General features: G+C 49.6%; 1 protein-coding gene across 1 annotated transcript in view; it reads left to right on the forward strand.

Moving 5' to 3' along the window:
• The window catches only part of TMEM132B (transmembrane protein 132B), a 218,965-nt gene that overhangs the window by 168,118 nt on the left and 29,323 nt on the right, over positions 1 to 21,524 (forward strand). The window contains exon 5 of the mRNA XM_077308304.1: positions 21,094 to 21,237. Coding sequence (XP_077164419.1) covers positions 21,094 to 21,237 — 144 coding nt within the window. The remainder of the gene's footprint in view (positions 1 to 21,093; positions 21,238 to 21,524) is intronic.

Below are 21,524 nucleotides of genomic sequence, written 5' to 3' on the forward strand. Positions count from 1 at the left end.
TGGAGATTGAACCTGGGACCTTCTGCACACCGAACTGATGCTCCACCGTTGAACCATGACACCTCCCCAGTTGTTATGGAGAGAGAACCTCTTTATATCTAGACTGGAGATACTGGTTGCTTACCACACTTCGCCCAACACCCAGATTCAAGTCCTCAGCCAGCCTTCAGGAAGCTCACCGGATGACCATGGACCCGTTGCTCTTTCAACCTGACCTACCCGCAGGGATGTTGTGAGGATAAACAGGTACAGGACAAAACAGCGTGTACCCTGCCTTGAACCCCTTAGAGGCAAAAAGCAATGAAAGGGCAACAAAACGGCATCAGTGTGAAAATGGTTGCTCGTCAAGGGAAAGAAGGAAACCCAGAAGTCTGCTACCGTCATGTACAAATTGCATCTTGATGCAGGCTTCATTGCTGGGGAGAGCAATAATTCACAGTCACTTGTTCTAGGAAACCTGGCCATGTTATCCCTGTGATTTCCTAAGCAAGATTGGTGGATTTGGGGTGGGGTGTCAGGCGCATGAAGATCCCAGACACGGGCATTTCCATATTGACTGCGGCACGCAACCATTTGTCTGTGACGCTGATTTCCCGGCAATGAGATCTCCTAGGTAAAAACCCGTTTCTCACCGCCAAACAGAGCTAATGATGCCTCATTCATGCACCCCCACATCTTGAGAGAGAAATTAGCAGGGAGGGCGACCAGATGCCGAAGTCATGGACTCCCGGGGCATCTTTGTCTCCATAAAGCCAGTGCTCTGCTGTCATAACACCTCCTTCCAAATGTGCAGACCTTTTATTTTCATTATGACCGGGAAAGGGGAATGGAGACAGTTTATTTGCAAAGCAGAGGATGAACAGGAGAGAAGGGGAAAGAGAGAGGGAGAGAGAGAGAGACTGACTCACCTGAAGGGTAGACCTGACCTGGATCAGAGCTCAGTAGCAAAGCAAAGTTGACCCTGGCAAGCATTTGGATGGGAGACTTCCAAGGATTTGGGTGGTAGATCCTCCAAGGAACACTAGGGGTAATGACAGAGGCAGGCAATGGCAACCCCCCTCTCAACATCCCTGACTACTGTTTGGATGGCAGACCTTCAAGGATTTGGGTGGTAGGTCCTTCAAGGAACATTAACTAGAAATCATGAGATGGAGGCAGGCAATGGGAAACAACTTCCGAACATGGGCCTGGGGTGAACTTGGTGCTCAGGAAAGAAATCTCCTCGGACTAGTGGTCCATCAAGGTTAGTACTATTCACTCAGACTGGCCGTGGCTCTCTAGGGTCTCATGCGGAGGTCTCACCATTGCCTGCTACTTGATCCTTTTCAACTGGAGATGGTAAGGATTGAACCTGGGACCTTTGGCATACCGAGCAGATGTTCTTCCGGTAAGCCACAGTCCCTCCTTGGCATTTCGACCTCCTGCATTCTGAAAACCTTTTCATTTTTTTTCCCAAAGTTAGCGAGAGCCATCGCTCCAAGCCCATAACCATCTAGTGACACACAAATGGCGAGCTCGTCTGGTTATGCTCCTTAATGGAAAGGAATGTGTAATTTTAAACAATTAGCCAGGAGTTTTTATGGTACGGTATTTATTATATCCCCCCCCCCCACGCATATAGTGGATGTTCACTTTCGTTTTACTGCCAATTCACTTGGCATCCTGCTTCTGTGGCTGTGCTTGATAGGGTAGTAATTTGAACTCGGGCCTCATCAATAGGGCATTATTTGTGCAACAGAAAAAGAATCATTGGTATCATAACATTACTGTTAATTAAATCTGTGCAGGGATGTAATGGGGATGTGAGAGTAAAAACGACAATTTTGCCCTTTCTGCTGAGGTTTCGAGTGCCGCTGTGCTAGCCTTATTAGTGCTTCTTAATTGCCAACCTTGTGTTCGGAAGAGATACAGCCAACGAGCAGTAGCTCTTCGGCGTGGATTAGGTTTTTATGAAAGCGTATTGCGTCTTCCTGTAATCGAACGGCGAACGGAAGGCGCCGTAAGCTCCAAATCCGCCAAGCTGGGCTGCTCCGATGGACATGGCAGTGGTCTCGACATATTTGGGGGACTCCTTAGCTATGCAGGCAAGAATTGGACTGTCTAAATGGGCCAAAAGGGGGTGAGGCATCCTGAGGAGGACTGGGCATTCTCCAGGAAGCAAGGGATATAGAGTGGGGTTGCGAGTCAATTTGGGTGGCCAACTGTGGATTTGGAAATTCCCTGGGGATTTGGGGGTGGCGCCTGGGGCGGGTGAGGGTAAATTATGAGAGCCCACTTTCCAAACTGCTATTTCCTCAGGTGGATCTGATCTCTGCAGACTGGAGATCAATTCTAATTCTGGGAGATCTTTCGGTTCCAGACTTAATTAAAGAAGAAAAGCTTGCTTTTTTTATACCCCACTTTTCACTACCCAAAGGAGTTCCAAAGTGACTTATAAACACCTTTCTCCTCCTCTCCCCACCACAGGCACCCTGTGAGTTAGGTGGGGCTGAGAGCTCTGAGAGAACTGATCTGTGAGAACAGCCCGAGGGCCCAAGGTCACCCAGCTTGTTGCATGTGGAGAAGTGGAGAATTAAACCCAGTTCTCCAGATTTCAGCCTGCTGCTCTTAACCACTACACCACTCTGGTTTTCAAGGGAGCAGTTCAGAGATTTTTTTTCATTGCCTGCCTCTGTGTAGTGACCCTGGACTTCCTCGATGGTCTCCCATCCAAGTATTAACCAGTGCCAACCCAGCTAAGCTGGGATGCCAGGCCTGTCAGCACTACCAGCAGGGATAGAGGGCACTTCCTGAGAATGAAAAGGAATGATGCGAAGTGCTGACATCTCTTGGAAGTGACTGGTACATCAGGGACATGGGAGGGGCCTCTGACTTTTGGGCAAAACTCTGTGGTAGAATTAGCTTCTAACTACAGAGTTTGGCCACAAATCAGAGGATCACCCCTATCTCGATGATCTCGATGACCTCAATATCTCAAGTGACATCAGCATGTTATATTAATTTGTGGTGTTCTTCCATATTGGGAGGAGTTTGGGGGTGAGATACAGCTGGAAAGCAGGGGAATCCCCACCTGGACTGGGGAATCTGGCAGTTCTACTGTTAAGCTTCGAAGACCTGGGCCATCTAGGTCAGGGCATGGAAAATCATAGTAAAGAGGAAGACGTCAAGGTGCCAAAACCTTTTGGTGTACTAAATTACTACATAAAGGATTTAATATATATTAAACCCCTGCCCTTTCACCATTGACAGCCTGGCCCGCCATGCATTTTAGCCTTCGGCAAAATGGTCCTTCATGAATTTCAGTCCCCAATGAAACGTCAGGGACTAAAATGACAAAACCATGCCCACGCAGCCTGGGAAACCCACAACCACCACACTGTGAGAGAGTGCTTGAAAAATGAGTTTGAATTAGCACAGTCCAAAATTCTTCGATCCCACGGTGCATGGAATGGTTCCTCTTTTTTAGATTCCACTCATGTTTATTTCAGCCCTGGCTAGATCAGCTGGCTGCAAAGTTCTTTTTCATGCACACCAGTGAATTTTTGCAGGGCGTTCTAATTGGGAAGGGATGGTAGATTTCTCTGTTGGTCTTTCGTTAAGTGCTGCCGAAATCTTGGATCGCTTTCATTCTTCCTCGGGCGGATGCGAGCACCTGGGGAGCCCTGTGCGTGGATTAATTTTGGTTCGTGGCTAAGCAAACACATTCCCCCCGTCCTTTAGATTTTCCAGCGCAGTCTGTAGAAAGGGTGACAATGCTAGTCGATCCAAGAGGGAAAGGTACTACTGGAGGATTGGAGCCTAGTTTTTGGCAACGATTTTCAGAATGTTTTTAACATTGATGCAGACAATGGGTTAAAAAAAAAACCCTACATAAACCTCGAATATACTAGCTAAAAATAACACAGAGAGAGAATGAGACAGCAATATATTTTCTTCTTTCAGGCCCAAGTATATCACATTGTTAGATATCATCTTGCGTGAAATATTCTTTAGATAAGTGGATTGCTGTACATTCATCCTGATGTTTCTTCTGTCCAGCCCCTGAGTAGTCTGGAGCCATATAGGGATGCCCCGTCCCTCTGGGGTAGGGGGTGGGGATTAGGGTTGCCAGATCCAGGCTAGGAAATGCCTGGAGATGTGGGGTTGGACCCTGGGGAGGACAAGGACCTGGGTGGGGGTACTATGCCACATAGTCAACCCTCCAAAGTAGCCATGTTCCTCCAGGTGAGCTGACCACCATAGCCTGGAGATGAGCTATAATTCTAGAAGATCCCCAGGTAACACCTGGAGGCTGGCATCCTTAGAAGGAAGGGTGGGTAGAGTTGCTAAATCCAGACTGGGAAACTCCTGGAGATTTAGGGATGGAGCTTGGGGAGGACCGGGAGAAATCGGCTGCTTTGGCTGATGAACTCTCCGGCCTTGTGCCCCGCGGAATGAACTCTCTGGCATTGTCCCTCCCCACACCCCACTCTCGCCGGGCCTACCCCTCAAATGGACAGGGAAATGTCCCAACTCAGATAGGGGCACCATACTTAAGTCACAAAGCAAAAAGGTAGGCAAAGACCTTCATTCTCGGCATAGCTGAATTAGACAGCCAGAGGGCGTACAACCGTGTAATTTCGAAGACATATCAGCAAGGTTTGGTCCTATATTTTGTCTTAAACTCAACTCTCACATTTTGGAGTCTGTTTAGACTCCTGCCTGCACCCTTTGTCCTTTACGGGGCATCTGCAGAGAGCAGTTGAAAAACAATCCTGGAAGCTGGGCCTAGTCTGCATATACAATAGATAATGCGCTTTCAATGTGCTTTCGCGGCTGGATTTTCCTGTGCGGAACAGGAAAATCTACTTCTAAAGTGCATTGAAAGTGCATTCTCTCTTGTGTGCAGACTAGGCCCTGGGCTCCCTAGAACTGTCTCCAAATTACTCCTCTGTATTCATGAGGGTAGACTTGCACCCTGAATTGGAAAACAAACAACCAAGGCGGGAAAAATACCCCAGTCCGGGGAGTGGGATGGTGTCATTTCAACCAACCTCAACTGGTGCATGCATGCACGCACGTGTGCGCTAGCTTCACTGGCATCCGTCAGGGTGCATTTACTCAGCTGCGCAACTGAAATCCGCCCCATGCGGGTCTCGTTAATGTGGCTGGCGCCCCACGGCTGACATGCATTACCCCTCCTTAATGGCCTCTCCGTGCTGCTGGGTGTGTTGTTTAATGGCAGGTGGATTTATTAATGAGGGGGAGATTAAGAATGCGACACCCCCGCCCTGCCGCCCACGCTTGCCTCTTAAGCAGAGATACAAACAAACACCCACGCGCGCTTTTTGCTGGGACTCGAACCGCCGAGTGTCAAGTGAGATTATTCTGCTGCAGTGAAAAGGAAGATTCTCCGATCGATCCTGTCCTTGGCTCATTTCAGGTTTGGGGAAGGAGGCACGGCACAGCACCGGGCCCTTCGAAAAGACGAGTGGGGGCTGTTTTTGTTTCTCATAAACGGGATTCGAGGGCTTATGCTTGCCCCCTGGGCTGTAGCCGGAACTCAGAGCTCTGGGAGCAAACGTCCTTGAGTTTCCTGTTCCGCTTTTAGAAATGCTAACCTCCAAGTGGGAGGGGGGACGGGAGATCTCCTGGAATTACGGCTGATCCTAGGACAGCGCAAATGGATGCTTTGTTTATGACTTGTTTAATTTAAGCATCGATTCCGGTTCTCCAGGAGGACCCTCCCTTCCGAAAACCTCGCTCACTCCAGTTCCACCTGCAAATCTCCAGGTATTTCTGATTCTCTGAGGTAGCAACCAAGGCTTGATTCACACACTTTGCATAAGGCACTTCCAATGTGTTTTTGTAGATGGATTTTCCTGTGTGAAACAGGAAAATCTAAAGTGTGTTATCCAGCGTGCGCTGAATGAGCCCGTCTCTCTGTCTAGGTCAGGCCTTCTCAACCAGGGTTTCTTGACTCCCTTGGGTTTCCCGTTTGGCTGGGAGTTAATTTTATATATTTTTGTAAAAAATTGTTAAACATTCATAGGTGATATGACCACATATGGTCGGGTCGACCCGCCCTCCCCTAGAAAATAGCCAATGATGGGCCTGGAGGAGGTGGGAAGGGGAGGAGCCCCTGGTGGGCGTGTCCACAGCTCTGCTTCCCAACCACATACTGCACAACTGGGCCAGATTAGAAGAAGCTGCCGCTCTTAACCACTATGCCAAGTTGGCTCTCAGAGCAGCTGAGACTTGAATAAAACCAAAAAGGGCGAAGGACAGATCTGCCTGCTTGGCATTTGAGAAGGGGAAAAAGAAAATACTCACAGTCTGAGTAGTTCAGCAGTGGAACCAACTGACTACGGAGGTGGGGAGTTCCCCCTCACTGGCCGTCTTCAAGCAGCGGCTGGACAGATCCTTCTCCTGGATGCTTGAGGCTGATCCTGCACTGAGCAGGGGGTGGGACCAGATGGCCTACATGGCCCCTTCCCACTCTAGGATTCTAGGAGTCTAGTTCAGCAGTGGAAGGGGCTGCCTAAGGAGGTGGGGAGCTCCCCCTCACTGGCCGTCTTCAAGCAGCGGCTGGAGAGATCCTTCTCCTGGATGCTTGAGGTTGATCCTGCACTGAGCAGGGGGTGGGACCAGATGGCCTACATGGCCCCTTCCCACTCTAGGATTCTAGGAGTCTAGTTCAGCAGTGGAAGGGGCTGCCTAAGGAGGTGGGGAGCTCCCCCTCACTGGCCGTCTTCAAGCAGCGGCTGGAGAGATCCTTCTCCTGGATGCTTGAGGTTGATCCTGCACTGAGCAGGGGGTGGGACCAGATGGCCTACATGGCCCCTTCCCACTCTAGGATTCTAGGAGTCTAGTTCAGCAGTGGAAGGGGCTGCCCAAGAAGGTGGGGAGCTCCCCCTTGCTGGTGGTCTTCAAGCAGCGGCTGGACAGATCCTTCTCCTGGATGCTTGAGGTTGATCCTGCACTGAGCAGGGGGTGGGACTAGATGGCCTACATGGCCCCTTCCCACTCTAGGATTCTAGGAGTCTAGTTCAGCAGTGGAAGGGGCTGCCTAAGGAGGTGGGGAGCTCCCCCTTATGGGTGGTCTTCAAGCAGCGGCTGGACAGATCCTTCTCCTGGATGCTTGAGGTTGATCCAGCACCGAGCAGGGGTTGGTCTAGATGGCCTGCGTGGCCCCTTCCCACTCTAGGACTCTGAGATTTCCAAGTCATCCCCAACCCCCGACAGGCACCCATTGCCAGCGTGTGCCCTTCAGAATCCGGACTGCGCTGCAGTAGCCCCGCTGGACTGAAGAAACGGCTCCGGAGCAAATCCCCGAAGGCGTTCGGCTTTTCCCGGGGAAACGTCCTAGCCGAAAGGCCTCGCAAATTCACCTTCCAAATCATTAAGCCGCCAAATCAAATTACTTTAAAATATAACCGCAGCTGCCTCAGCATATTGGCCCAACAGACACGCTGCCAGCCGGTATGCCGGAACATCTGTTGGAGGTTAATACCCTTAATTATTTATTCATTTATCACCTTTGGAGGGGGGGGGGTTGTTTTTGGCCCCTGCTTTTCTTTGCTTTTCTTTTTAACATAGCTCTCATCATCTGCTCCTTGGCACATGGACATGATGGTGATAAAGTTAACCGAGCATGTGACAGAAATAATGTCCTCTCCTGCGTGACAAATGCGGAAATCTCAGCGCTGGGAGAGAGGTCCGATTCTCCCGCTGGCTTCTCTGGGGAGGGGCTGGATGGGATGGAAAAGCCAGGGCCGAGATGGGGCATTTGGGAGGGGGGTGACTGGCAAGACCCCTTGACCCTGGGGAGGGCCCGTCGCGGAAGCATCTGTTGTGCTTGGCCCCACTGCAAAGGAAGGGTCCTCCTTGCAAAATAAGTTTGCCAGCTCTGAGTTGGGAGATACCGGGAAATTTTGGAATCAGGATCATCCAGAGATGGAAGAGGCTACCAAGTGCCATCTCGTCTAGCCTCCCCCTTCTCGAGGACTTGAAAATCACCCACCTCATCCAATTCCTTCCTCACCAGGAAACGCTTTCTAATATTTAACTCGAACCTCCTGGCCCGTAATTCGAACCTCTTGCTCTTCGTCCTTGTCTCTAAAGCGGCAGGAAACAAATTAGGGGTCTACGTTTCACGGAGTTTGGGGAACGGAACTTGGGGGGCGGGTTTTGGGGAGGGGAGGGGAGGGGCCTCGGCTAGCTATATTGCCCACCAGGTCCACCCACCCGAGCAGCCATTTTCTCTAGCGGTGTAAGGGGGGAGGGGCCAGTCGCTAGAAGGGAAGAACCAGGATGTAAATGAGAACAAGATGCGATTCAATAAGGAGAAGTGCAGAGTCCTACATCTGGGTCATTCCCCACACCACCTCCACCGACAGCCAGCTGGTGACCTTGGGCTAGTTACATTTCTCTCAGAGCTCTCTCAGCCCCATCTACCTCACAGGGTGTCTGTTTGGGTAGTGAAAAGTTGCGTACCTAAAACCAATGGAATTAATTCCACCCCTTCTCTTCCACATGCAGCCAGCTGGGGGACCTTAGGCGAGTCACTCTCCTGTTAGTGCTGTTCTGTCAGAGCAGTTCTGTCAGAGCTCTCTCACCCTCACCTACCTCACAGAGTGTCTGCTGTGGGAGGAGGAAGGGAAGAAGGTTGTAGCTTGTTCTGAGAGTCCTTCGGGTAGAGAAAAGTGGGGTATAAAACCCCCTCTCCAGTTTTTGAGAAAGGACCTATCCCCTAAGGTTGGGAAAGACCCCTGCTTGAGTCCTTGGAGAGCAGCTGCCTGTCTGAGCAGACGATACCGACCTGGATGGACCGAAGATCTAACCCAGCTTCCGGCCCTTCCTGTGTCCAAGCAGACTAGTCCGAATGATACTCTGTGGCAAGGGTTTGCCAGGAAAGGCAGCGGGAGCTTCCTCCTGAATGTGATCAAAATTGAGGTTATTTTTAATAAACAAAATATAGGGAAGGAGAACCAGAGATAATCAGATGCATCGGCAGGCCCGAACAAGCAGCCGTCAGCTCCAGGAACAGGTTTTCGGAGCTCTAGGAGAATAAACATGCCAGGGATGAAGGGGGAAAGGCCATTAGCTGGAGTTTGAAAATGAGGCTGAGGGAGTTTGGTGCATTAAAATTCTCCACCCCGGCTGGCAGTCTTATTCCATTGGTGCACCACGTGCAGATACGGCTCAGCTGGGGAATAAACTGTTCTTTACCCCCAGAGAGAGAGGATCCTGAATGTGAGACAATACACAAAGCTTTTTTCTAAAAAAGCACATTGTTATTTTCATACATAAATGTAACCTGTGTGTGAATGTGAGGCGACCACCCGCCTTCTCCTTCCTTACAGAGATATACAGGATCTCGGACTGGGTCGGTTACTTTGCCGTTGTTGTGGTTTTGAATAATGATAAATTCGAAGTTGGCTTCGAGCCGAGAAGAAGAATTGTTGTTTTTGGTACCCTGCTTTTCTCTCCCTGAAGGAGTCTCAAAGCAGCTTCCAATCGCCTTCCCTTTCCTCTCCCCTCAAAAGACAACCCGTGAGGTGGGTGAGGCTGAGAGAGCCCTGAGATTACTGAGGAAGAAGAAGAAGAAGAAGAAGAAGAAGAGTTGGTCCTTACAGGCCACTTTTCTCTACCCAATGGAGTCCCAAAGTGGCTTCCAATCACCCCCCCCCCCACACACACACACACAACAGACACCCTGTGAGGGAGGTGAGGCTGAGAGAGCCCTGAGATTACTGAGGAAGAAGACTTGGTTCTTATATGCCACTTTTTTCTACCCGAAGGAGTCTCAAAGCAACTTCCAATTGTCTTCCCTTCCTCTCCCCACAACAGACACCCTGTGAGGTGAGTGGGGCTGAGAGAGGTTGCAACCTGTGACTAGTGCATGGTCCCCCAGCTGGCTGCATGTGGAGGCGTAGGGAATCAAACCCCGTTCTCCAGATTAGAATTAGCCATTCTTAACTACCACACCGGGCTGGCTTTCTAGAGAGAAGCAACACCAACCTCTCACCCCAGACACTGGAATTCCCCCTTTAACTCATTTATGCTTCCTGGGCTGGATGGCCTTCAGTGGTCTCTTCCAGCTCTGCGTGTGATTCTGATTCTCCCCACAACAGTGACAGGAGAGGTTGTGCTCTGGCCTCCTCACCTTTATCTTCCTTCTCTCCTGCGGGTTTTTTTTTAAAATTATTTTTGCATATCAGCTGTTCCGAATTGTACATCCTCATTAGGAGTGATCAATTTGGACAGATGGGAGAGCCGACATCCTGCAGGCGATTGTTTCCGAGGGAAAGGTCAGTCCGTTATCACTCTTCGTCTACCTGTGCAACAGCTTTCCTTCCTGTTGGGATTCCCCCAGGAACGCCGGGCAGCCGTGGATTTCTCCCACTAGAGAAAGTGAATATTAAATCGCACTTGGAGAGATGGAATCATGTCAGGCCCCTCGCTTTCGACGACTGCAGAACTCATAAGCCGGATTTTAATATTCTTCCAGGAGGCGAGTCAAAAGTTGGGGGAACGGAGATGATTTCACAGCAGCGTGTTAGCAATTAACAGATGCTGCGTCGAATGGGCTCCGGGGTGAAAAGTAATTTCATAGCCTGCTTCCTGGTCAGAGACACGGTGTAGAAGAAGAAAAAGGCAGATTCCGATGTACGTGAGCTCCAAGCTTGCTGGAGGTGTTTTAATAAAGCCGGAGTGTGTTGCACTAGCTAGAACAGTTGTTAAAAAAACACAAGGGAATGTGCTAGTGTGGGCATGTCCAAACTGTGGCTCTCCGGTTGTCCATGGACTACAATTCCCATGAACTCCTGCCAGGAAACAGACTTGGCTTTCCTGATTAGAGGCCACTCCTCTTAACCACTGCACCATGCTTTGGGTGGGGGGCATGATTACGGGAGTCTGTGAAACTGGTGGAGGTGTCTGATGAAAAACTGAAAGTGACATAGGTAACTCTAGGAACCACTAGGCATTCTATGGTAGATCCGTAGAGCTTCTGTTGATTCCTAGAGCTACCCACTTTCAGTCTTTTACAAGAAGCGATGCGATGCTGCAGCTGATGTGGGTTTAACAACATGTGGGGTCTCTTGCCCACCACCACTGAGTGGTGGCAGGACCATCTGCACTCCAACCGGGGTGGGGGGGGGGGTTGGCAGTTCTACCCAGAGTGTAGTGGTTAAGAGTATCAACCTACAATCTGGAGAACTGGGTTTGATTCTCCACTCCACTTCCCCATGCAGCCAGCTGGGTGACCTCGGGCCGGTCACAGTTTTCTTAGGGCTGTTCTCACAGAGCAGTTCTCTCAGAGCTCTCAGCCCCACCTCCCTCATAGGGTGCCTGTTGTGGGGAGGGGAAGGGAAAGGTGTTTGCAAGACGCTTTGAGACTCCTTTGGGTAGTGAAAAGCAGGGTATAAAACCAACTCCGTATCTACCCCAAATTAATTCCTCTTTCATGACAGCCAATACATGGTGGGCTGAATCTTTCCCGCTTTCCTCCTTTTGGGTAGCCCAAAGGGACGTCCGCCTCTCCTTTTCACCAGCAACAAAGCTGAATGGATCCAATCCAGCCCACAGTAATTTCTCTTGGAAATGTTTCTTCATGTTTAATAACCACTTAATCCCGGTCACAATTTCCCAGTTATTGACAATGGAGACGGCAACCCAGAATCCGCTTTTTGGCAGGACTCTCGAATAAATGGTCTGGATACCAGGGCCAAAGTGGCAAGAATCCTTAACATTTTTCTAAAAAGACGTTTTGGAGTCCCAATGGCTGAAAACAAACACAGCCTAACCGTTCATTAGGGAACATTTGAATTCCCCCAAACACCATTCCGCCGGAAGGCGAGCGCGTTGGGGAAATTGCCGCAGATTATAGTTGTTTTAGCAAAGCGTTTAATTTATCTATTAAGCCCCTTTAATAGATTACGTCACCTTGCTCTTTGATGGAGCGGGGAGAGGAAGAGGGCGTGGACAGTTTTATCAGATTAAAAGGAGAGAAACGTCAGCATTACGGGGCCTGCCTCTGTAATTTACATTTTAAGAAGTCGCCACTGCAAAAAAGCTGCAAATGGCAAAGAGCCAGAATTGGCTCAACTTCCCCTTTAGATGTATTTTTGTCCCCTTTTGTTTTACTGACTTCCTTTCAAAAGGTGTGCTGGGAGGGGGCGGGGTGGAATAATAATAAAGGGAATCTATTCTGCAGGAAACGGGGTCGGCTCCCTGCCTCTTTCGGCAAAGAGAATTGTTCTGAGGAGATGCCAAGTGGCATTTAGCTGTTGCATTTGTCAGGCGAATGAGGGGAGCCTCTCGCTTTCGGTCTTGATTTACGAGGGGAGTCTTCTCTGTCAGGTTGACTGCATTGCCGTATGTTTCCCTTCTGCTCCTACAAGGAACTGTCGTCAGGCTGTGGGCATCTCTCTCAGCAGGGGGAGGCAGTGCTTGCGTTGAAAGACTTTGGTGAGCTTGGAGATGAACGTTCTAGGAAGTCTCGGAGCTGGGTCGAGCCAGGTAGCACAAAATTTGGGGCAGTTGGATACCCCAGACCGGGGGTGGCTGAACGGTGGCTCTCCAGATGTCCATGGGCTACAATTCAGCATGGCAGGGGCTCATGGGAATTGTTGACCATGGACATCTGGAGAGCTACCGTTTGGCACCCCTGCCCTAGACAATTTTGCGTGTGGTTGTATCCACCTTGAGCTATCCACATCCAGCAGCTGATATTTTGACGAGTGAGGTATAGCATCGGCTTGGTGTTCAGAAGGTCCCAGGTTCAATCCCCAGCATCTCCAGTGAAAAGGACCAGGGCTGCAGGTGAGGTGAAAGACCTCCAACTGAAACTCTGGAGAACTGCAACCAATCTGAGAAGGCAGTATTGACTTTGATGGACCGAGGGTCTGATGCAGTATGAGGCAGCATCATGTGCTCATGTCAAGTTGAAGATGTGTTGCTGGCAGTTATGCCTACAGGTCTTTATCAGATATACTAGGGGCCAAGCCCATTGCCTTCAGGAATACAACGGGTGCTAGATTAGTGGGGTGAGGTGGGAGAACCCTGTGGACCACCTCCCTCTTCCCCCAGGACCTTGAAAGGCTGCAGGCAGCTGTTAGGGAACTCACATGGCAGAGATCTGCAGCCTCCAAGCCTCAGAGGGAAGTGGAAGGAGGAGGGGGTGTCAGAGGTGGAGGACGGAAGGCGATTGGCTGGCTGCTGGACAGACAGGCAACCTGGTTGGAGGAGGAGGCCCTCAGGGGCAGGACAGGCTCTGCTTCCCTGTTCTTCCTCTCCAACCTTCAGGCACGTCTCCCACTGGGAAAGGGAAGAAAGACTTTGCATTTGGGCATGGAACATCTGCTGGGTCGTAGGGCTTGGGAGGTGCCCTCCCATGCCAACTCTGATTAGCTTTCTCCCTTTGATTTGTTTTGTCTTAAAAAAAAAGAAGAAAGAAACTCGTACAGAAGAACTAGACTTGCGGTGAACAATGGGCTCCCGATGTGCAGATTGCCTATTCACAGCTGTGGGGAACTGTTTTGAAAATAGCAACCGATTTCTGGGAAAATCAGAGCGAGTTTGTGGGAAACAAAATTAAGGAGATCGGCACACAGTTGTCGGCGACGGAGTCCGTTGAAAGTGGGTTGGCAGGAGGACGTAATGTGGAACGGGTCCAAGCGATGGTTTGAGGCTCCAGGAGCGCATGCTTGAGATGGGGAAGGGGGCCGAGAATCGGTCTGCAACGAGCCGGATGGTGCTTCCGAGCCATGCGCAAACAAGCCAGGCACCATTAAACCCAGGGGTAGTCAAACTGTGGCCCTCCAGATGTCCGTGGACTACAATTCCCATGAGCCTCTGCCAACATTCGCATTCATGGGAATTGTAGTCCACAGACATCTGGAGGGCCGCAGTTTGTCTACCCCTGATTAAACCACTTGACCCCACATCCTGAAATGATCAGCAGCATCATTTGCAAATACTGCTCATGAAAGGGCCTCTACCAGATTTTACCACCAACAAACAGGCTTTGAGAAACCCCAGAAGTGTCCTGATCATGCAGAATACGGTTGGGAAGCAGAGCCCACCCTGACTCCTCCCCTTTTCACCCCCTCCAGGCCCATCATTGAAGAAGAAGAAGAGAAGAAAAGTTAGTTCTTATATGCCGCTTTTCCCTACCCGAAGGAGGCTCAAAGCGGCTTACAGTCGCCTTCCCATTCCTCTCCCCACAACAGACACCCTGTGGGGTGGGTGAGGCTGAGAGAGCCCTGATATCACTGCTCGGTCAGAACAGTTTTATCAGTGCTGTGGGGAGCCCAAGGTCACCCAGCTGGCTGCATGTGGGGGAGCGCAGAATTGAACCCGGCATGCCAGATTAGAAGTCCGCACTCCTAACCACTACACCAAACTGGCTCTCTAGTTGGCCATTTGGGGAATGGAGGGTAGCTCAACATGACCATAGATGGTTGTATCACCCAATAAAGGTCTAACATCTTTTAAAAATATATATTTAAAAATTAATTAACTTCCATTTGGGAGTTAGTTGTTGTCTGGAAACCCCACAGGGTTTCACGAAAGCCCAGTTGAGAAATCCGGGATAATGCGGAATCATTGATCCATCGTGGCCGACACCAGGGGGCCTGTCTCTTCTTGTGTCACTTCCAGGGGTGGTTCCAGGAGGCGCGGCCAGCTGACATCCCTTCAGGCTTACCTCAAAGCCTGCAGATATGTTCCAGCAGCTATTCTACAGTTAGTAGCTTGAAAAGGGCCGGTCGACATAGACCAGCAGCTGCTCTCCAAGGTCAAAGGTAGAGAGGTCTTTCACAACGTCTACTGCTTGGCCCTTTTGAGCTGGAAACTCAGGATCGAACCTGGAGCCCTCTGCATCAAAAGCAGAGGCTCTTCCCCTGAGCCACAGACCCTCCCCGACAGCACCGCACCCAGCTTCCTTTGGATCCTGACCCAAACCAGGGCTCTTTACTTGTTCCGTTTTGCCTAGCAGAAACGGGACGTCAAGACGTGCAAATCCGAGCCTCAATTGGAAGCCTCCCCCCTCTGCTTGGTTGCCCGGCTCGTTCCAACCCGGCCTGCCTCGTCCTGTAGCCCTCTGGACGCCCTAATTGCTTGGGCTGTGTGCCACCCGCCCGGATTGCACAGAGCGGCTTCATGAATGTCACGTTCCATTGTTGCTGATAACCTCTGTGTTGGCAGACGCTCCTGAGGCGCTAATGGAGATTGGTGGCAATCACAATTGGATCTGGATTCTCAACGAGCCCCGGGTAGACCTCCCGGCCCCAATTGACCATTCCCACCGTCCGTTGGCAGCGATATGGCTGGGCCCATGTGGAGACTTAAATAAAGCCATTATCCTCCGCCTCAATTTTCTGGTCGTTTTCGCCCCTTCCTCCGGAGTATTCCTCTCAGCGGTGCCATCTAATCAGCTTTAGGTTTTAATTAAACAGCTGTCATTTGCTTCCTAGTTCTGTTGCGACCCGATGTTGTATTAAATTTTAATTTAGCCCGGGCTGAATAAGAAGCAGATTCCTTCAGACGACAAAGAAACACTATTAGCGGGTTACAGTTGTAATTAAGGAGAGCCCAGTTGACGCTGCTAATGCATTCAGGTCCAGGGGAAGGATGGAGACGGATGAAGCACAGCGATGGTTATTATTCAGGGGTGGAGAACGGCCTGCCTGCACGCAGTTGGAAAGAGCCTCCTGTTCACAATGCACAGGAAATAGAACTTTCTGCAAGAGCTGGAACAAGATCCCTCTGCTTTGAAAGGTCGTTCTGGGGCTCACAGCCTACTGGCCCACATTTTATTGTCTCCAAAGCCAGGATGGAATTAAGAACACAAGACGAGCCCTTCTGGATCAGACCAGTGGTCCAGCTAGTCCAGCATCATGTGTTACACAATGTCCAACCACTTCCTCCGGAGGGCCGTCAACAGGGCAGAGAGGCCGAGGCCTTCATAAGAATATACGAGGAGCCCTCCTGGATCTGACCAGTTGTCCAGCTAGTCTGGTATCTCATCTCACACTGTGGCCAACCAGTTCCTCTGGAGGGCCAATAACAGGGCAGAAGGACGCGGCCTTCATAAGAATAGCAGAAGAGCCCTAATGGATCAGACCGTGGTCCATCTGGTACAGCATCCTGCCTCACAGGGACTATTTATGCACTGGACGTTTCTTGCCAGGCTGCAGGCTGGAGTTTTAGTGGTGGCAAGCTGCCCCACCTCTTCTTGCACCCACACGGGGGAGCATTTGGCCCAGTGCGCCTCATCTGTCCCCAAATTTTGCTCCTGCATGGGAGCTGGGGCAGTGAAGTTCCTAGTGCATAAACGGTCATAGTGGCCAACCAGTTCCTCTAGAGCAGGGGTAGTCAACCTGTGGACCTCCAGATGTAATGAGGCCTTCCTAGAATGAGAATATAAGAATCCTGCTAGGTCAGTCCAGTTGTCTATCTAGCCCAGAATTCTGTCTCACACATTGGCCAGCCAGTTCCTCTGGAGGGCAAAGAACAGGGTACAGAAGCCTAGGCCTTCCTAAGAACTGCTAGAACAGACCAGGGGTCCATCTAGTCCAGCATCCTGCCTCACATTGGCCAACCGGTTACTATGGAAGGCCAACAACAGGTCACAGAGGCCGAGGCCTTCCCCTATTATTTCTTCCTGTCTCTGGGAGTCAGACTTCATTCCTCTGAATGTGGAGGTTCCCTTTAGTCACCATGGCTAGTATCTATTGATAGACCTATCCACCCTGAACACCCTTTTAAAGGTGTGTATGTCTATGGCTATTGATACATCCTCTACCAGCAACATCCATTATTTCAATCACTCACTATGTAAATAAGTATTTCCTGTTGTCCATCCTGAATCTACTGCACATCCGCTTAATTGGATGCCCTTGTGTTTTGGGAGAAGGAGAAAATGTCTCTTTGTCAAGTCATGAAACCCTGGCTGAGAAAGCCTGAGTTAGGGAGCAGAGGATGATTTGCTTACTATGTTGTTTGACACCTTATTCCTTTTCCAGCACATAACGCTGTGTTGCATCTTCTGGGTCCATTCTGGAGAACACAAAAGGGAAACGTTTCAGCGCATTCCATTTTGATTGCATGCTTGGTTCTAAAACATTTGAGGGTTGAACCTCTGGTGGTCATCAAATCTCGCTTGAGATCAAAAAATCTCCCATGGTTTTCATCAGAGCAACTCTTGATGGCCATGAGAGCTCTCCTTGGTCCTGAAGCATATTAATTTAATAAGATCACCGAAACAGCTCTTTGTGGTTCGGTCTCTGACTCTTGCTGTCTTACACTGCTGCCGCCTGCTGGTGTCTCCATACTGTAGTTTAGTCCTCCTCAGATTTTGCCCATTACCCCACCGGCTCTACCTAGAATGCAGCTTTCCTCCAAGGAACCGAGAAAGCTATTTGCTTCCTTTATTCGGTCTTTCCTTTCTAGTCATTTTGTGATCGGTCATCCAAGATGCTGTGCCGGCTGGCATGGAAAACCACAGGCACAACTGCCGAGGCTAGTTCTGATTTTGCCAAGTGGCAGCCCTCCATGATATCCAATTCACTCTCATGCCAGTCGGCCAGTTAAAGATAATCTTTTGACTCAACTGTACCTTCGTAAATGCTTGCCCGTTGTGCCTGTTTCCCAGTGGTTTCTGATCATATTTTTGGGAGGTAGAGAAGATCTTTTGTCTTTTTTATGAGATAATCTAGCAGCCCACAGAGATTTCAGAATATTAGATGCAAGCTGCTGAAAGGACCGAGTCCCATTCTGCCTCTCCAAAATTCTGCCACAAGGATCATCGATCACGCCAGCCAATTTAATCACATCCCAGCAGTCCTCTGTTCGACGTCATCCTGCTTCTGAATTTTCGGTGCATGCTCCCGAATAGGGGCTGTCGCCCGAGAGCTGTAAAGGAACATCTGCCTCTCGATTCTACTGGTAGGCACGAACTGGGGTCTCTTAAGGAGTCGTCAAGAGGGGCTAGACAATGAGGAACTCACCTTCCTTCCAGTCTCCAGAATAAGCCGTTGTGGGATATGCCCTCCCACTTCATTTCTCCCTCCCCAAAAATGTGGCGAAGTACATGATAATGCTCCACGGATAGCCGTGCTTCTGGCACAACTCTATGCATTGCGCACCAGGGAAGAGATGGCCTTTCCTGTGCATTTCTATGTATTGCTTAAAGCATTGGCTTACCCTCTTCTGACAGAACTCTGCTTTTTTGGGGAGGGGAGGGGGTTGCTGTCATCTCTTCCAGGCACCTCTCAGGTGGACAAATAGACTCCCCGGAGTGCTGAGATAATGAGAGTCTCGGCTGAGTTTATTAATACTTTATGGAAATGCAAATCTTCCAATCTCATGGAGATTTCCCTTTTAATCATCTTCGGTCTCTAACCTTTCTAGTAAAAATAATAATAGGAAGCCCTCGTACCCTTTTCTGCATTTGTCGCCCCCACCCGCCACAAAATCCGTCTCTCCACGCTGGGAGACAGCTGCATCGAAATGAGCCCAATCATTATGGGCGAACATCAAGCAAGCGGGGAGGGAAACACGTCCAGCTTTCCGTTTATGCCATGCAAAGTGTCGCATGAATGATGAGAATGCTTGTTCTGTAGCCTTTCCTTCTGGAATGTGGGTGTCGTCTACCAGCAGCTTTACCAGGTTCTTAAAGCCTTCCGCAGCATGCTGGCTTTCTGCATATGGGATCATTCACTCATGTGTCAGTGTGCAAATTGTCGCCAAGTTGCAGCTGACTTATGTTGACTTCAGCAAAGGCCTTTCAAGGCAAGTCAGAAGTAGAGGTGGTTGGCCATGGACGTCCACCGCAGAGTCTTCATTAGTGGTCTCCTATCCAAGAACCAACCCTGCTTACATCAACCCCGGCAAGGGACTTTCAAGGCGAGTCAGAAGCAGAGGTGGTTGGCCATGGACGTCCACCGCAGAGTCTCCAACCATGCTTAAGGCAACCTCAGCAGGGAGCTTTCAAGGCAAGTGAGAAGCAGAGGTGGTCGGCCATTCCTTCCTCTGCAGCATCTTCCTTGGCAGTCTCTCATTCTTAGTTTCCGCAATCTGTACCCTGCCACCTTCTATCCATCCTTGATATTATGTGTATAAAGTGCTGTTGAGTAGCAGCCAACTGATGGGGACTCCAGCAAGGGGCTTCCAAGGCAAGTGAGAAGCAGAGGTAGCTTGCCACGGTATTCCTCTTCAGAGCCTTCCTTGGTGGTCTCCCATCCAGGAGCCAACCCTGTTTACAGCAATTGCAGCAAGGGGCTTTCAAGGCCAGTGAGAAGCAGAGGTGCTTGGCCATTGCCTTCCTCCACCATGTCTTGCTTGGTGGTCTCCAAGTCCCAACCTGTTCAGCTTTCATCAATCTGATGAAATTGGGCTGTTCCCTGCTGTCTTGCCTCCTCATTCATTCACACTGTTTTCCAATTGAAAGCCTGGGAACCATTGTAACGTTTGATGAGCCAGTGGCCCCAAGGGTCTCATAATCTTATGGGCAGGTGGGTGTCGATGTGAGATATTTCCACAGTTTGAGAACATGGAGAAGGAAAGCTCATTTGGACCACAGCATCCAAATCTGTGCTTAATTGCTCACGATACTTTTCCGAGTCTTGGGAGAATTCTTTCTCCTCGGTCTTCATTGCTACCTGCGTAAGCTTCGGCAAGCATGAACTCAGGAGTAGCTCAGCTGGAGTTATTAATCAAACAGCACCCATGGTGGCATGAAGAAGGATTTTCTGCTAATGGATCCATTAACACGCTCCACCTGAGAACGCATCCGAGGAGACGTAGATGACTCCATGGCCCCTCTGCGTCTCTGGGTGGGGTTTATTGCGGGGGGGAAATATTTATTTTTCGGATATTTTTTTTTTATTTTCAAGAAAGCAAGACAGTTGGATATAAGGGCTATGAAGAAAGGAAGAGGGGTTACAGAGCCAACCAAAACAATAATTCTAAACTACTATAAATAAAATATGTTATGAATTATGTGAATCTATTATATTATTGTTATTAATAATCATATAAGACAGGACAAGCGTTTTCTCGCTAACATCCCCCACATTACAATCCTAAAAAAAATTCTCTACCAAATACAATGTTTCTTTCTTCAGGCATTTTCCATTTCAGATTTAAATGTCTAATGCAGCCTTTCTCGACTTGTTTAATGTCGAGAAACCTGTGAAACATTCCTCGGGTTTTGAGAAACCCCCAAAATGATGAGGTACAGATTAGGGTTGGGAAGCAGAGCTGTGGACACGCCCACCCGGGGCCCCTGCCCTTCCCACCCCCTCCAAGCCCATCATTGACCATTGGGGGATTCAACATAGCCATATGTGGTCATATCATCGATAAATGTGTAACAAATTTTTACAAATATATAAAAAATGAATTAACTCGCACCCAATCAGGAAATCCTTTCAGGTTTTCACAAAATCCTGGTTGAGAAAGCCGAATCTAGACAGGAGGGCTCATTCCGCACACGCTGGAAAATGCACTTTCAATACACTTTAATTCAGGGGTAGTCAACCTTTGGTCCTCCAGATGTCCATGGACTACAATTCCCATGAGCCCCTGCCAGAGTTTGCTGGCAGGGGCTCATGGGAATTGTAGTCCATGGACATCTGGAGGATCAAAGGTTGACTACCCTTGCTTTAATTAACTCCCACTCATTTGAGAAACCCTTCCAGGACCATCAAGAAACACCAGGGGCTCTTGATGGCTGGAGGTGTTTCTTGAATGGGTGGGCATTAATTAATTTCTAAATATATATTTAAAATATGTTAAATGTTTATTAGGTGGTATGACCTTATATGGTCATGTTGACTTACCCACCCCTCCCAAAATGGCTAATGATGGGCCTGGAGGGGGTTGGGGAGGAGCCCCAGGTGGACATGTCCACAGCTCTGCTTCCCAACCATATTCTGCACGATTGTCCCATTTCTGGGGTTTCTTGAAGGCTGAAGGATGTATCAGGTTTTCTCAATGGTAAACAAAATTGAGAAAGACTGAGCTGGACGGATCTCAAAAGAGTCTTAAAATATGCCAAGTCATCTTGCTGAATTAACCGTGTTTCCCCCTTTTTTCCTGTAGGATACAGAGGTCCTCAACATGGCCATTCTGACAGGGAAGATGGTGTCCGTTCCTGTAAAAGTGGTCGCCGTGGAAGAAGATGGGTCTGTGAGCGATGTGTCGGAGTCCACGGACTGCAGATCAGCGGACGAAGAGGTCCTAAAGGTAAGGCCGTTAGGGCAAAGTCCCGAAGCCATCCAGGACTGCCTCAGTGGTCCCGCAGGTCTCCATTCCTGATTCCATCCCTAGGTGCAGCTTGGCCTTCCTCTGCTGTTTTCTCTCAGCCTCCGGGATTCCAAGAGAATATCATTTCTGGACGAGAGGGTTCACGTTAGCAGTCACGGCGAATGCCCGTTGATGGAAAGCTTTCCTCTGCGAGTTTGTCTAATGCCTTGCGTTGAAATCTGCTTAGGAGCGAAGAACCTTCTGACTATTTTCGGCAGCCTCCGGGA

Source organism: Paroedura picta, chromosome 13 (assembly GCF_049243985.1).
Source record: "Paroedura picta isolate Pp20150507F chromosome 13, Ppicta_v3.0, whole genome shotgun sequence".
Lineage (NCBI taxonomy): Eukaryota > Metazoa > Chordata > Lepidosauria > Squamata > Gekkonidae > Paroedura > Paroedura picta.